Source organism: Dunckerocampus dactyliophorus, chromosome 6, assembly GCF_027744805.1.
Source record: "Dunckerocampus dactyliophorus isolate RoL2022-P2 chromosome 6, RoL_Ddac_1.1, whole genome shotgun sequence".
Taxonomy (NCBI): domain Eukaryota; kingdom Metazoa; phylum Chordata; class Actinopteri; order Syngnathiformes; family Syngnathidae; genus Dunckerocampus; species Dunckerocampus dactyliophorus.
In genome coordinates this window covers 25514735-25530082 of record NC_072824.1, presented here as the reverse complement: position 1 = coordinate 25530082, position 15348 = coordinate 25514735, and the positions used below count along the sequence as shown (strand labels likewise).

Sequence of the window (15348 nt, the reverse complement as noted above, 5' to 3'; positions counted from 1 at the left end):
TGTTGAAAATGCTTAATTTTGGCTAAAAATACATACAATTAGCTTATAGCTGCATTTTTTTTTTACTAATAATAGGCAATATTCAACCACGAAACAGCATGATTTATTCATATATTTTTGAAAAGCCGTGACAGAGTGACTTTGAGAAATTCGTAGCGGGACGACTGTACTACGATTATTTTCTGGGGTTTGAAGTTGGAACTTCTGAGCATCTCAATGAGTTCTCGGTAAAGGGTTCATATAGAAATTCATCAGATATACACAAGATGTCAAGGAATGAACCAAAGTAAAAAAAATGTTATGAACTCCCAACCCAAGACAGAAGAAAGCCTTCTTTTCCACGCGTACGTCTTATAACGAGAAAACCTCTAACACGACTATCGCCTTCTAGAAGATGGACAAGAACAACGACGGCGTGGTCACTATCGAGGAGTTCTTAGAGACATGCCACAAGGTCAGTTTTTGTTTTTTTTTTAATATTTCCACATGTGGGACTGATAAAAGCCATTTGTCATTTTCTTCCAGGATGAGAACATCATGCAGTCCATGCATATGTTTGACAATGTCATCTAGTGGACTCCAACTCGAAGGTTCCTCCACCAGAGCGCTGCAACACTTACCCAAAGTGTGTATGTGTGTGTGTGTGTGTGTGTGTGTGTGCGCTTAAACTGAGTATTGCAAATGAAACACATCCACCAACATAATCCAAAAGGACTCAAATCTGCTACAGAGACGCTGGAGTACTTTTTAACACAACAGCATGGACAGCCGGGCTATGAACTAACCGGGCGTCTTATATAAAGAATTTAGTAGGAATTTGCAAATTAAATGCACTGCAATTAGTAGCAAAGTAAAAAAACAAGGAAAATGGTACTTGATTTGATAAAAATGAATCAATGATGGCACTATATCCTGTATACAGTGGATCCCCGCACAGTCGCGATTCAGAATTCACATTTATTTATTTTTCTAGGCCTAAAAAGGCCGTTTTTTCCCCGCAGATAACACATCTCATCCACTACAAGTCAGTGATGGTTTCTAAATACGTGATGATACAGGTAACGTGCACCGCATACATGCACCACTGTTAAAAAAACGCCCAACATTCTTATGTTTGTCTTCACGCTTCACTTTTTTGGCAAGCGTTGCGATTCCGAACTTTGTTCGGCAGTCCATGAACGCACCGTGGTAGCTGTGAGACGCTAAAGTGAAACTTTACACGACCCAGTGGCGTTTGGAGCAGCGGAGCCTCCTGCTACCGCTAGATGCTTCAGCGTGAGGTGGCGGTCGGCCCACAACAGACGTAAGCGTGGTTGTCGCGCTAGCTCAGATTTAACAGTTCTCTTGGTCATTATCATCATTCATTAGCTGTTAGTACTTGTACATTTTATACTTCTATAATACGTATGCATATTATAAAATATATTGAATAAGCGTGTGAGCCATGTTTACCATTTAGCTTATTAGCATCTGTTGTGATCGAACAATGGAAATTGAACAGAGATTGTGGGGTGTCGGGGAAATGAATCAGATCTAATGATTACAAGTCACTTTTATTGCAACATATATATATATATATATATATATATATATATATATATATATATATATATATGTACAGTATATATACAGTATATCGGTATAAGCATGGTATAGGCATATGCTGATACTTGCTCTTAACCGCCCATCAGCTCTGCCCCCATTGCTGCAGGCAGCCTATAGCGACCATGTCCCGCCCACTTCCCTTCACAAAGCCAAAACAAGCATGTCTGCCGTGCGGGACTTCCTGTCGTTGTGAGAGTGATGTAAGTTTTGCACCCTGCAAAACACGCCTTAAAAAGCTTTAGTTTGGTGCGGCATTTGAGGGCTGGCACTTGGCACGGTGTGGTGAGTTTTCGCGGCCGGGCGGCGGCTAATTAGCCAAAACGCAGGACACGCGCCCGTGATAGCCCGAACAGCGGTTGGATTCGTCGGACTGGATGGCCGGACGGCGGGGGCGGTGGGGGAAACCGGGTTTGCCGACTGCCTGGGGTCCTGCTGGATATTCTTTCATTGAAAGTCTCCTTAAAGAAACAAGCTATGAAAAGAAATGTTTTTTTATTTAAAAATCTACAGTTAATCTATGTGATCGGTATCGGACAATTTCACTCGTGGATGATTGGTATTGGCAGCATAAAAACCTGATCTGAGCATCCCTAATGAATAAATATTATATACCAATATATATATTATATATATATATATATATATATACACACACACACACACACACAGTGGTGTGAAAAAGTGTTTGCCCCCTTCCTGATTTTATCATTTTTTTTCATGTTTGTCACTTAAATGTTTCAGATCATCAAACAAATTTGAATATTAGTCAATGACAACACAACTGAACACAAAATGCAGTTTTTAAATGAACCTTTTTCTTATTAAGTGAGAAAAACAATCCAAACCTGCATGGCCCTGTGTGGAAAAGTGATTGCCCCCTAAATCTAATAAGTGGTCGGGCCACCCTTAGCAGCAACACCTGCAATCAAGCAGTAACTTGCAATGAGTCTCTTACAGCGCTGTGGACAAATTTTGGCCCACTCCTCTTTGCAGAATTGTTGTAATTCAGCCACATTGGAGGGTTTTCCAGCATGAACCGCCTTTTTAAGGTCATGCTGGAGGTCACGAACAGATGGCCGGACCTTCTCGTTCAGGATTTTTTGGTAGACAGCAGAAGTCATGGTTTGATTTATCACAGCAAATCTTCCAGGTCCTGAAAGCAGCAAAACAGCCCCAGACCATCACACTACCACCACCATATTTTACTGTTGGTATGATGTTCTTTTTATGAAATGCGGCGTTACTTTTACGTCAGATGTAATGGGACACACACCTTCCAAAAAGTTCAGCTTTTGTCTCGTCAGTATTTTCCCAAAGGTCTTGGGGATCATCAAGATGTTTTCTGTCAAAGTCGAGACGACCCTCAGCAGTGGTTTTCGTCTTGGAACTGCCATGCAGGCCGTTTTTGCCCAGTGTCTTTCTTATGGTGGAGTCATGAACACTGACCTTAACTGAGGCAAGTGAGGCCTGCAGTTCTTTGGATGTTGTTATGGGGTCTTTTGTGACCTCTTGGATGAGTCATCGCTGCGCTCCTGTGGTAATTTTGGTTGGCCGGCCACTCCTGGGAAGGTTAACCACTGTTCCATGTTTGCCATTTGTGGATAATGGCTCTCACTGTGGTTCTCTGGAGTCCCAACGCTTTAGAAATGGCTTCATAACCTTTTGCTGCACTGATAGATCTCAATTAATCTCCATTATGTTTTAACAAGGCGGGCAATCACTTTTTCACACAGGCCCATGTTAGTCTCATTTAAAAACTGCATTTTGTGTTCAGTTGTGTTGTCACTGACTAATATTTTCATTTGTTTGGCGATCTCAAACATTTTGGTGTGACAAACAGAAAAATTAAGTAATCAGGAAGGGGGCAAACACTTTTTCACACCACTGTATATACAGTCGTGGAAAAAATGTCGGCCATGTTTTTAAATATTTTTATTGTGTCGCTCCTCGTGGACAATGCAGTGCTTCACTTTTTTTTGGTATGATTTCATACTAAATTCGCATGACGGCCATTCCATGTATGACATACATTGAAATATTCCAGAGACACTCCGAAGCGTTAAACCAAGCAATAACATTGTCACGTTGTCAAGCACTCACATTTATTACCATTGCATTACATCTGCATGATTCCAATTAGACGTTACATATCTTTTGCATAGAAATACGAATAAAATCTCAAAGAAACTGCTGCATCCTGTCATTGACATTTTGTTGCTGACGCAAGATTTCATCGAGTAAGGCTCTGCTGCACGAGGAAGTTGAGTTTCTTCCCATCACTAATTGAAGGCGGGATGAATAAAGACCCTTTAAGAGCAGGCATCGTGTGCAACGTAAAATGAGACGATGAGAAAAGTAGAGACAGAAGATGTGTTATGACAACACGTGTTGGGTTTTTGAGTGCTTACGGACGTGAAAAAGATGACAACGTTTTGGTGTTGGTGGAAAGTGGCAGACCTCAAAAATGGAGACGTGGTTCCTACAAGTGTGCGTGATGCAAAAAGGAAAATCTGACAGGAGGGAAAATACATTTACGCAAGCGAAATATGAGGATGGAAGTCACCAACACAGCTCTCGTGAGATAATGAATAGATTGATGACTTCTAATGTACACAACGATGCGGGAGTCCAAAGCAGTTTTCACTATGAGCACATGAATGCTATATGATTCATTATTGGAATAGGAAAATGCCTCGCAATATTGTTTTGTGTCTGAATGCTGTTTTTTCGTGATAGGGAAGGCTCATATTCTTCAGACCACACAGTTTGTTGCAGGAGTAGCGCGCTCCATTTCTCCTCAGTTGCTTCAAATTGAATTAATCGTTGATTAATTGCACACAAATGCACGGCAACGTACAAACACCAAAAAACACAAATGCTGCAATCACAAACGCTGCAGGATCAAACACAAATGCACGAGGAACGGAAGACAACAGAAGTTAGCAAGGTTACCACGGGCACCAGACCTGAGGCATATCCATCTTTACGGACACGAGCGAGACGCCCAGAAGAAAGTTTGCGGAATGAAAAGGTAAGTTTTCTTTATGTCTTCGTTAAACACTAATAGCCGTAATGACCGGTTGTTCTATAATTCTGTAAAACGTTACCAAGTCCATTTTACGTCTTTAAAGACAGATATCCCTCAGGTGTGGCTCCCCCGGTAGCCTGGCTAACTTCTGAACTATTTTTCTTTTGCATTGTTTTATGGCGTTTGTGGTGTTTTTGGTTTTGGAGAATTTCTGTGTTTGGAGCGTTTGGTCGTCTTCGTGCGTGCGACCCCGTCAGCCACCGTACAAATGATATACAGTATTCTTATAAACAATGAAACATCTCTTAATTTAGCTATGAATCTGAGCGTAATCTGGCCACTTTTCAAAATAAAACATAAAAAAAGGAAATTATTTTTTCTTTCTGTGCAGCCCGGTACCAAATGACCCACCACCCGGTACCGGGCCACAGCCCGGTGGTTGGGGATCACTGCTTTAAGACATTGTATGGTTTTGCATTTTGTCACCTGGGTTTTAAATTCTCATACTGTATGTTTCATTTAAAAGTGAGCCCATGAACTAATGTGGAATTTAAAAAATAAAAATGGTGTAAATAATAAAATTATTTTACACAATCTAATAATTTGTCAACAGGTGGCACTGGAGAGTGACTTTGTAAACAGTGGCAGTTTTTAAAAAGCCATGAGCATTAGCTGGCAAAAAACACATGACACCAAAGTAGGTTTAATATATCCTTTATTTTTATTTAGCAAAATTTCAGTAAAAACTCTTAGTAAGTACAAATTTCCCTGTCAGTAGTTTTTTTTTCCTCCAGCTGGCGTCCCCGTGACGATATTAAATCCACAAGAAAGAAATCAGTCAATCTGTTGAGCCAACGCCTCAATCAGAGTTTTGACATAAAAATAGTAAATAGTTAAAGACACACACAAGCTCTTACTTTTGGTTAAAATTGACAATTATAATCCTGGCTAAGCAAACTATGCAATCCTTTTTCCCTGTAAAAAAAAATACAAATAAAATGTGACAACTCCAGACACCAACCACCTTGCTAGCAACACTTCCTTCCCTCTCCAAAGGCGAGTCTCCTTAGTTGTGTCGCAAAAAAAGCACCGTGTGTCAGATAGTTTGGGGTTACAGCAGGAGAAAGTTGACAATTTCTTATGGAAACTACCGCACAGGCGCTCGTGTCTTTTAAAGGCGTTAATGATCCACCTGTGGCACCGTTGTCAACTAGTCCTCTCTCTAAAAAGTACAAGAAAAAAAAAGGAAGCTATGTGATCTTCACAACGTAAAATCTCTTTGGCATAGATGACCCACCCGGAAGCTGAAGCACACGTACGCACACACACGCACTCACACACACACACACACACACACACACACACACACACACACAGAACCTTAGAAGGTTTTTCAAGCCCAAACCTACAAGCACTGTCTTTGTGTAAATGATGATCATCAACATTAGGCTATAAAAACACATGTTAGGATTAGGAGTCCCATACTCATTGATAGTTGTATATATTACATATAAGAAGGTACACAGATGCAGAGGGAATCAAGATCTTCTTTGCTCCATTGCGGATTCTCAGCCAACTTTATCCACCACCTTCATCTCTCCTCCAGGGTCTGTGACAAGGAAACAACAGAACGACACAAACATTAAAAAAAAAAAAAACACCTGAAAGGGGCCCTATCCTGCAAATATTTTATATATGTCAGGTTGTGCAATCTGCATTCTTCTCCTATTGGCCAAAACGCTCAGATTTCACAGCCTCCTCCTATTTTAATCACATACGAAAGTGTGAAAAGCCGCAAATGTGCAATAGAGCGCCTTTAACACAATTAGTTGGACTTCTTAAAGTGACTACAACAGCTTTAATGAGAAAGAAACGGTGACAACAGAAGCCAAAACACATAACACCGAAAGGCATATTTCCTGTGTTAGATGTGTGCTCCGATACATTTTCATCGCCTCTTCTGGAGGAGGAGCAAGTGACGTCCAGGCCAGACGGTCCTACCCGGAAGTTACCCTTCACTATGTAGCTATTATGCTCCAGGTGTGGGTGAATTTCTGTTGTTTGTTATTTATTTTTATATCATGCCCGCTCATTGTGTTGAAGGCTTTTGCTGGAACACTCGAGGAGACGGAGTGAGCTTGTTCGAGGGACAAATGCTTCGATACGGCCCCGCAGTTGGAAATAAAAAGGTCAAAAACCCACAAGACGTTCGACCGTGGAAAAGCGTGCCGAGGTGGCATTGAGTCAATCTACATCCTCCTGCTAATATGCTCCATAGTAGCCAGCCTAGTGCTGGCGGCTAATGCAGTGCTAATTCCTACCTGCCTTGTTTTGATGCGCTAGCTAGGTGGCTAATGTTGTTGCTATCACTGCCAGTAAAACATATCATACTCCTCACAGCACAATATTAGTGAATGTTGTTACTGTTGTGAATATATGACTTTCTTCACGTGCGTTTATGGCTGTGCTTGTGTGCACCTGCTCGCCATGTCACCCTGAAGTTGCAGTCGCTTGTCTTTTGAGCCCATCTTGCAGTCAATCTATCAGTTTCAGTCAGTAAATCCCTTTTTTTTCTTTTTTTTTTTTGACTAGATCTATTCTAGAAATCTTAGAATAGTATTATGGGGTTTCATTCCCGGGCTAGCTGGTCTTTTATTTTGCAGCTGTCCATGTCACGTACTGACAAAGAAAACATACCGGACTTTCCAGACTATAAGTTGCTCTTTTTACATGGTTTGGCTGGTCCTGCGACTTGTACTCCGGAGCGACTTATGTTTTTTTCCCCCCCACACTGACAGCCGTGAGAGGGCGCTGTAGGCTTGTGTGCCAGTATCTGCTACTCCCATCACTCCCGTACCACTGAAAATGTGCAACGTAAACATCAGCTTATAAAGACAACTGATGGGCGAGCCACACGGAAACGATTTCAGGTCAAAACGGCAACGTATTTTATCGTTTCAGTCCCTCATCCACGTGGGAACGGCGTTCTGGGTGACCTGAAACAGTACTTTTTGAAAACTGCTTCCAGAGTGGGAGAATCTGAAAACGGCGGCGGGAGACAACAGACTTAAGAGTATCCGTTCTTTCTTCTTCTATGGTTTGGGGTGTCAAGTGGTTCCGTCTGTCTAATCGCGGGCTAAAAAGCCAGATGGTCACAGCCAGAGGAACAAGTTCACAAGTGGGAGCTGCCGGGACAGGCTTGCCAACAGTGCAGTTAGGTCTCAAGTTGATGGATATGGACGACTTTACGGGTTGTTTAGGCTGTAGTTATACGGCACTTTACGACCATATTATTTATGTGTTACATCATCCAGCAGTTATCACAACACCATATCAGCGAATGTTATTCTTGGGTTATTGCTGTTGATGTGCCACGTTCCTAGCTTTGCTGTGAGGTCACGGCTGCGTGCGTTGGAATCTGGTTCATGGAACGCCGTCTGGCAGTGACGTCACGACAAAGATGGCGTCCGTTCAGACTACTCACGTGTGGCGTGTCAAAGTCACCACTTCGTTTCACTCCTTTTTCACAGCGGTTCATCTGTGACAGCAGCACCACAAAAATGCTTTATGAAGTGAGTACTTTCATTTTGTTGTTTTTTTTCCAAACGTGTTTTGGTGTCATGACTTGAATAACCATCAAAAACAAAAGGCTTTAAGTCTTATAGAAAGATATTTTGAGGGCTGGATGGAAAGACATCCATTTTATCTGTTGCTGCGTTTTATTCTTCGCGTCCGTGATCGTTTTATTGTGAAATGTTTAGTACACGAGCATAATCAAGCTGTGGTGCCATACAAGGACGGCGACATTTGCATGTGCCCACCTTTAATAAGGCTCAAACTGCGGTTGTCGGTCGTAGGGCATGTTGACGCCGAAATCGTCATGCATCACGCCGTCCACGCCGTCCATGGGTATGTCACCTCCGTAGCCTCCATAGTTTTGGAAAGGAGCGTCCAGCTCTGCAAAGACACGACCATGTTTTAGTGCACGTGCTTACGGAGAACAGAAAAGAGAGCAGAATACGCTAAAAGGAAGAAAAAAAATAATGGAGGATTAAGAGGAATTTTAAAGGAAGTGCACTTTTTTTTGGAATTTGGCCCATCGATGCTTATGTGAGACATAAGCACACGTGTTTCTCTTTTCTGTGTGTTGTAAAGATGAAAAACAAAAAGAGGCAGGTAATTCATGCATGGAAATGGGACACACCACAACATTAAAACACACTCCAAAAACCTCCAACAAGGTTTTATGCTTTCATATACACGCTGTGATCACGTGGTAACAGGCACACTCGTGATATTGTATTACATATTATTATTATTATTGTACTATTGTATTGTATTACTTACAGTATTTTGCCATATTTTGGTGATTTTTTAAGCATTACCGGAACTTCCTTCCCAGGCGCATCGATTTCACACTCAAAAACAAAAACAGCGCAGCAGCAGAAGATGCAGCGTTACCTTTCGGTAGTTGTCTGAGGCGTTGTGAGCGTGGCCCTCACGTGCAGCGAGTGAGTGTGTGGTGTAGCTCGCCGGCGTGGTGTGGAACGGTGTCACTACGCCGGTAATGTAGTTCTTCGGTGTAACAGTGTTAATTAACAATAATAATAACAATGTCGCTGTAGCTTGGTTCACATGCAGGGCGCGTTATATGTGGAGGTTTTTTCAGAAGGCTTTATAGGCGGAATAAATGCGTCCTATTACGTGTCTCTTTTCATCTGTTTTTATATCTTTAGAAAGAGAAATTCACATAAGGATTGTGGATGATGGGTAAAATTCCCCCCCAAAAATGCAGTTTTCCTTTAAGAGACTCAGAGGGAAGTCTGACCGAGGTGGTGACTAATCTGACAGGGAAGTGATTTGGGAAGATCACTTCTTGTGTATGTTGATGATGTCATAGTGAACGCGTGGGCTGCTGCTGCTGCTGGGAAGCAATCAGTTCGCTCACGGCATTGCTCGCTGCATTGCATGCTAATAATGCTCCGTGCTGAGGGATGTGTTGCTTGTGCATATTCCAGGCACACGTACTCACCGTCTTGGTAGGGTACATCAAGCGGGACGCTGTTGTGGGCCTGCAGAGTGGTCAGACAAGGTCAAAATGAGTTTTGAATGTACAGTAAATAAATCAACAGGAGATGCTTAAGAAGGCCGTGTTGTCGCTGTGGTGGCGCCAGGGGCTCCTGACACTCACCATCTCCCAGGCGGCAGGGTCGTGCTTGAACATGGTGTGCGTGAGCTCCCTGGAAACTCTCTTCTTGTACTCGGCGTTCTTATCCTCGGAGATGCGGAAGAGGACAGCGGCAGCGTAAGTCGCTAAGAAAAAGGAAAAAGAACGGTTCACAGTCACATTGCTGTCTTCCTTTTTCATCTATTGCACATTTAAGTCAATATTTCCCATAACACACAAATGGAAGTCATTTTTACCATCAAGTAGGCCGGTGATTTATTTGGTATTATTTTTCTCGATTGAAGAATACGCTGCTACTCCCAACACTCGTACTGTACTGTAAGTACATTTGGACGACCACAAATAGGTTTAGCGGGACCTGTTCGCCCTCGCTCATCAACACATTCCAATGGGATTGTCTATGAATGCATCATTGTTACGAATTCTTACAGTCGGGGGCTGCATGGATGACGACTCCGCTTAAAATCACGTAGCAGGAGTGATCAAGGTTGCAACTTTGCGACACAGGAGCGATTCAGAAGCAAACTCTGGCTGACTGAAGGAAACATTTGCATCTATCAGCTTAGCAAATGTGTATTTAAGCTGCACAAAGAAATAATCGTACAAAAAAAATGTCTACGCACAAACACACAAAATGACACCCCTATCTAGACACCACAAGGCATGCTGGGTAACCGTTGACACTCTTTCCCAACACACTGCACTATACTCTACGTTGGACAGTGTTTACAGTACATGTGTGGCGGAAGACCGCTGCGATGCGAGAGCTCCACTGTGGAACACATACACAATACACAATACACATACACAATACACAATACACAATACACATACACAATACACAATACACAATACACATACACAATGGACAGGCACTGTGATACAACAGGAGAAAAACACCGAGTGATTGTGAGGTTGGGTTTTTTTTGTGGAAGCATTTTTGTGCTGCAAATGTATTACTCTTCTGAAGGCATATTGTTTTCAAAAGCCAACTTTACTTAAGTGGCCCCACCAACTAACCAGAACTACGTTCCAACATCCAACCAGAACTCGGCTCACGGGACGAAGTTGGGGGTAAGTCACTATTGATGCTCCACACTGCTGGGGGGATGTCATACGACTTCCCTTGAATTTAATTTAAATGTCATATTTGTGCCTGCACTGACTACTTGGACTACACTGGACGTCTTTTTGGAATACACAGGGTTTAAATGGGAGAGGATGGCGCCACTACTATGCAGTGTATGATGTTCTAATAACATTTAGTTATTCACCATGACAATGACAAAAAAATATTGAACTGAATGTAAAATCCTGGGAGACCTACCGATGCCCTCGTTGTTGGAGTGCAGCAGTTCCATCAGCGGAGGAGATGCTCCCTCGCTGTCGATGGCCTCAGCTGATTGTTTGTCCAGAGCTAGCTCACACAGCACGCCAGCCGCCACACGCTTCACGTTGTCCATCGGTGAGTAGAGAAGCTGGCGAGGAGGAGGGGGAGATTTGAACAAGAGACGATGAAAACAAAACAAAACAAAAAAAGAGTCAATGAAAGATGAGTTTTTCCCACTGATACCTGAACAAAGAGAGGAATGGTCTGCAGATTAGCGATCTCTGCTCTGTTGGCAGGATCTCTGGCCAGGATGTGCAGAGCTCCCGTGCAGCCCTCCACGATCTCCTCCATCCTTACTCCATCCTGACAAAACACAACAGTTGTTAAACAAAGACATCAATAGACACAAAAAGCCACATTAAACATAAAGCTTGTACCTGGTATGTCTGCTGGTTGGACGAGCCATGCTTCTGGGCATCCTGGTGGGCTTTGAGCAGCAGGTTGACCAGGCGAGGGATGGCTCCTGCGTCCCTCAGTGGAGCCTGGTTCTCTGGGCACAGAGCCAGGTTACGGATCAGGCCAACCACCACCTTCAGCACAGGAAAACAAGCAGGGGAAAAACAAAAACAAGATTTTGAAGGCATTAAATTTAGCTTTGTGGCGTTTCAAAAATATTTAATACAAGCTGGTCACCTACCTGTTCATGGAACCCCCCCCCCCACCTCTACTTCCTTGTATTATGACTCTCACCTTGATAACAGGCCAGTAGTACGGCTGGTTCAGCAGCTTAACAATGGCGGGGATGCCATAGTGTCTCCTCACTGCGTTCTGTGCCACCTCAGCCTGCTGGTGGCGTGAAGTCAGGTGACGCAGGGCGCAGATGGCGGGTTCAGTCACATCCTCTTTCTCGCCAGCGCGCAGTATAGCGTGGATCAGCGCCTCCACGCCGTTGCTCTGGGTGACCAGAGTTTTATTGTAGGCATTGTTGCATGTGAGATTGGACAAGATCCCGGTGGCACAGGTGAGCATGTTGATGTCGTCTGAGCTCAGCAGGTTGACCAACACCTGCAACAGGCTGTCCATTCCCTCCTGAAACGCAGCAGGAACATTTCATTTTATTTGGGGGGTAGCTGGTCCATTTGTTGCTCTTTGTCCCTCTGCTTTAACTAAGTTTATGGCAGTGCTTATCAAATAGTAGGGTGGGCCCCCCTTGGGGGTGGCGCGGTGAACTGTTGGGAGGGGCGTGAGAGGCAGGGAGGATTCCCCCCCCTCCAGTGGGGGCATGACAGAAAATAATTGAGAACCACTGGTTTAAGGGGAGTGCACAATCACATTTAACACATATAAGAGCGCACACACCTGCTTGGTGGCAGCATCAGACAAGTTCCTGAGTGTCCACAGGCAGTTCTGCATCAGACGCTGGCTAGAGCCAGTCAGGTGCTTACCCAGAGCTTGCATCCCACCTGGAGGCAACACAGACGTTAGCTCAAAAACGACGGGCCCCATGAAGCACTGCAGGTGATGCCGTGTAACAAAGAGTCGCCACACCTGCATGACTGGCTTATGCACACAGGTGTGTGAAATGAATAGACATATCTCACATACCAGCCTCTACAATGGCGGGTTTGTTGCTGGGGCACACAGATAGGACTTTGAGCACACGACTGGTGGTCCACAGCAGCTTCTCATAGTTGTAGTTTCTCATGATGTGAACAAGACCCTCAGGACCCCCGTTAGCGAGGATGATGAGCTATGAGACAAAGATTATGTACAAGTATGTGAAGGGAGAGTAGATTTATGGAACAGAATTTCAGTTGGACCTTATCTGAAAACGCCTTTTAAGGATAGACTATGACCTGTCCACACATGCAGGATACATCCAATCACATGTTCGGCTCTAATAGCCACACCCAAAGTTTGAATGAACCTGAAACCTGTTCAGACGCCACACCTACCTCAAACCATGCACACACATGCCTAACAAACTAATGCTTGTGTACCCGCGGCATGACACACACACAAAAACACACCTTGCTCTCCTGATTGCCGTAGGACAGCAGTTGCAAACAGTCCGTCGTGATGGCCAAAAACTTGGGGTTGCTTTTCTTCAGAAGGGGAACCATCCTCTGCAGGCCGTCAGCCAGACGAACAGCCATTTTGGCTCCCTCCTGGTGTAGGAGGAGGTTGTGGAGTGTTGTGATGGCATAGAAGAGCACCGATTCCACAGGAGAGCTGAGGCACATCAAAGAGGGATAAGGTTGTTTTACTAATGTCCTGGAGATGGCCAGGCTGTTCCACTAATTATACAGTACATCGTGTATCATGGAGTGCCTTGGTTGACGAGTGAAAGATGCTGCAGTACCTGAGCATGCGGACAAGTGCTGGGATGCCCCCAGACTTGAAAATGGAGAGCAGACCCTCTCTTTTGTGGGAGAGGTTGTGAAGGATGCTGGCTGTGACCCTGGCTGTCTCCATGTCACTGGTGTTCTGCATGGCTCGGACCACTGCAGACACCACCTGTGGCGACTGCATCAGCGCATGGCGGGACGCCTCCTTGCGTGTCAGCTGGTTGACAATCTGAGCTGCCTTGCTGACCACCACCTGGGGGAAAGGCAACGATTTGGATTGGTTGGAATAAGGCTTACGGTTGCAAATTATGTGCAGTTGAAATATTTGAAAGTTGTTTAGCTGGTTGTCTGGACTTAGCTCTATGGATGCACACATTTACATTTTCATGTCAATATCTGTTTGCTTTAATATGCAAGCATGCCAAAAGGACATCAGCAAATGTAGGTAGAAGAATATCTGGTAATGTCGCTGTCTGCACACATGCAGTGCTGCACACACACACACAAGCGGTCATCCTGACGCTTTCACAGCTTCACAGACAGTAGGACAACACAGAACACTGAACGTCGCACATAATTTCCATTTTGCTACATTATTATTATTGTTAATTTTATATGAGGCTGTAAGAAACTCCTCTCTACTGGCAAGTATGATATTGTAGAGACCTGGACATTTTGTGTTGTGTAGATGTCCGCAAAGCATTTTTGTGTGTTTGTGTGTGGCGCAAGTGAGGACGGCTGCAGTGCATGTGTGGAGACAGCAATGTTCACTCATGCTCTTTTTGGCTACGTTAGCCGATATTCATCTAGCTACGTTTGGTGACAACATGAAAGCACAGACGCGGCTCATAAATCAGAAATCTCCGCCAAACAAAGTAATAGTACTTGTGCACAAAATGTATGGTAATAGGATGTACCTGATCTTCATCGTTGAGCAGTTTGGTGAGTTCAGGCACGGCACGTGTGGCCAGCTCGGCGTCATCTTGGTAGTTGATCAGATGAATAATGGCTGCCTTAAGCATCTGGGAAGGCTCTGCCAGTCGCTGCACGTTGGTCATCTGGGACGGATCTGTTTGGGTAGTAGTCAAGACGGTCGTGCTTTCCTCCAGCGTCTCTGGGAACATGGCAGCACGCACCCGCTGGGCTCTGGTCAACACGTATTGGGAGTCTGGGAACGAAGGACATTCAATGATGACGACAGTCTTCATGTACATACGGAGGAGGCTACACTAAATGTGGGTCTTACCTGCCGGTTCTGTTGTGACAGTGGTCACGGTGTACTGCTTGGAGGCGGTGAATTCGCCATCATCATCTCTGACGGTGTTGGCTCCAGACTGGATGCCTGAGTCGATCTCATACCTCCTCTCTTGCCACTCTGTTACTTTTGTGACGCCTCTATCGAGCTCACCCACTGTCAAGCACAAAGAGAGGAGCGACTTCAAGTTAGACTAAATCCTTTCTTATTATTATCCTTTATTACTTATTATTACTTGTTATTTTGCGATTAAATACAAGGACATTAACCACACACAAGCTTGTGATGCTTTTATAGAGGCGACTTTAATTTAAATGAACGACTGAAGAATTTCTTTGATGAGAAGATAGACTGAAATGTTAAAAGATGAGAACACTTACTTTGCATGGCCATCCTTGCCTCCTGCAGTCAAAAGCCTGCAAAAAAAGCACAGGCCAAGGATATCTGATATTAAGCGCTGCATGAACGAGGACACGCTTCACATAACAACATGAATAAACAACACAGCATTAATCCTACATTTTCTTTTTTAAACATGAGATGAGGGAGTGTATTTGAATGCTACTTGAAAGTGCAGTGTGCGTGTTGCCGCCA

General features: G+C 44.0%; 2 protein-coding genes across 3 annotated transcripts in view; one reads left to right on the top strand and one right to left on the bottom strand.

Moving 5' to 3' along the window:
• Window positions 1-6012, top strand: part of LOC129182522 (Kv channel-interacting protein 2-like) — a 23205-nt gene extending 17193 nt beyond the window's left edge. For both annotated transcript variants that reach the window (XM_054778765.1, XM_054778764.1), the window contains 2 exons: window positions 392-454; window positions 526-6012. In XM_054778765.1, the coding sequence (XP_054634740.1) occupies window positions 392-454; window positions 526-573 (111 nt within the window). In that variant the 3' untranslated portion in view covers window positions 574-6012. The remainder of the gene's footprint in view (window positions 1-391; window positions 455-525) is intronic.
• The window catches only part of jupa (junction plakoglobin a), a 22210-nt gene continuing 12193 nt past the window's right edge, over window positions 5332-15348 (bottom strand). Inside the window, exons 2-16 of the mRNA XM_054778763.1 lie at window positions 15135-15170; window positions 14746-14910; window positions 14417-14667; window positions 13514-13752; window positions 13182-13383; window positions 12757-12901; window positions 12511-12614; window positions 11902-12240; window positions 11589-11741; window positions 11395-11514; window positions 11149-11299; window positions 9825-9946; window positions 9666-9705; window positions 8455-8590; window positions 5332-6242 (exon numbers count right to left, since the gene is read on the bottom strand). Coding sequence (XP_054634738.1) covers window positions 8457-8590; window positions 9666-9705; window positions 9825-9946; window positions 11149-11299; window positions 11395-11514; window positions 11589-11741; window positions 11902-12240; window positions 12511-12614; window positions 12757-12901; window positions 13182-13383; window positions 13514-13752; window positions 14417-14667; window positions 14746-14910; window positions 15135-15147 — 2178 coding nt within the window. The 5' untranslated portion in view covers window positions 15148-15170 and the 3' untranslated portion in view covers window positions 5332-6242; window positions 8455-8456. The remainder of the gene's footprint in view (window positions 6243-8454; window positions 8591-9665; window positions 9706-9824; window positions 9947-11148; window positions 11300-11394; window positions 11515-11588; window positions 11742-11901; window positions 12241-12510; window positions 12615-12756; window positions 12902-13181; window positions 13384-13513; window positions 13753-14416; window positions 14668-14745; window positions 14911-15134; window positions 15171-15348) is intronic.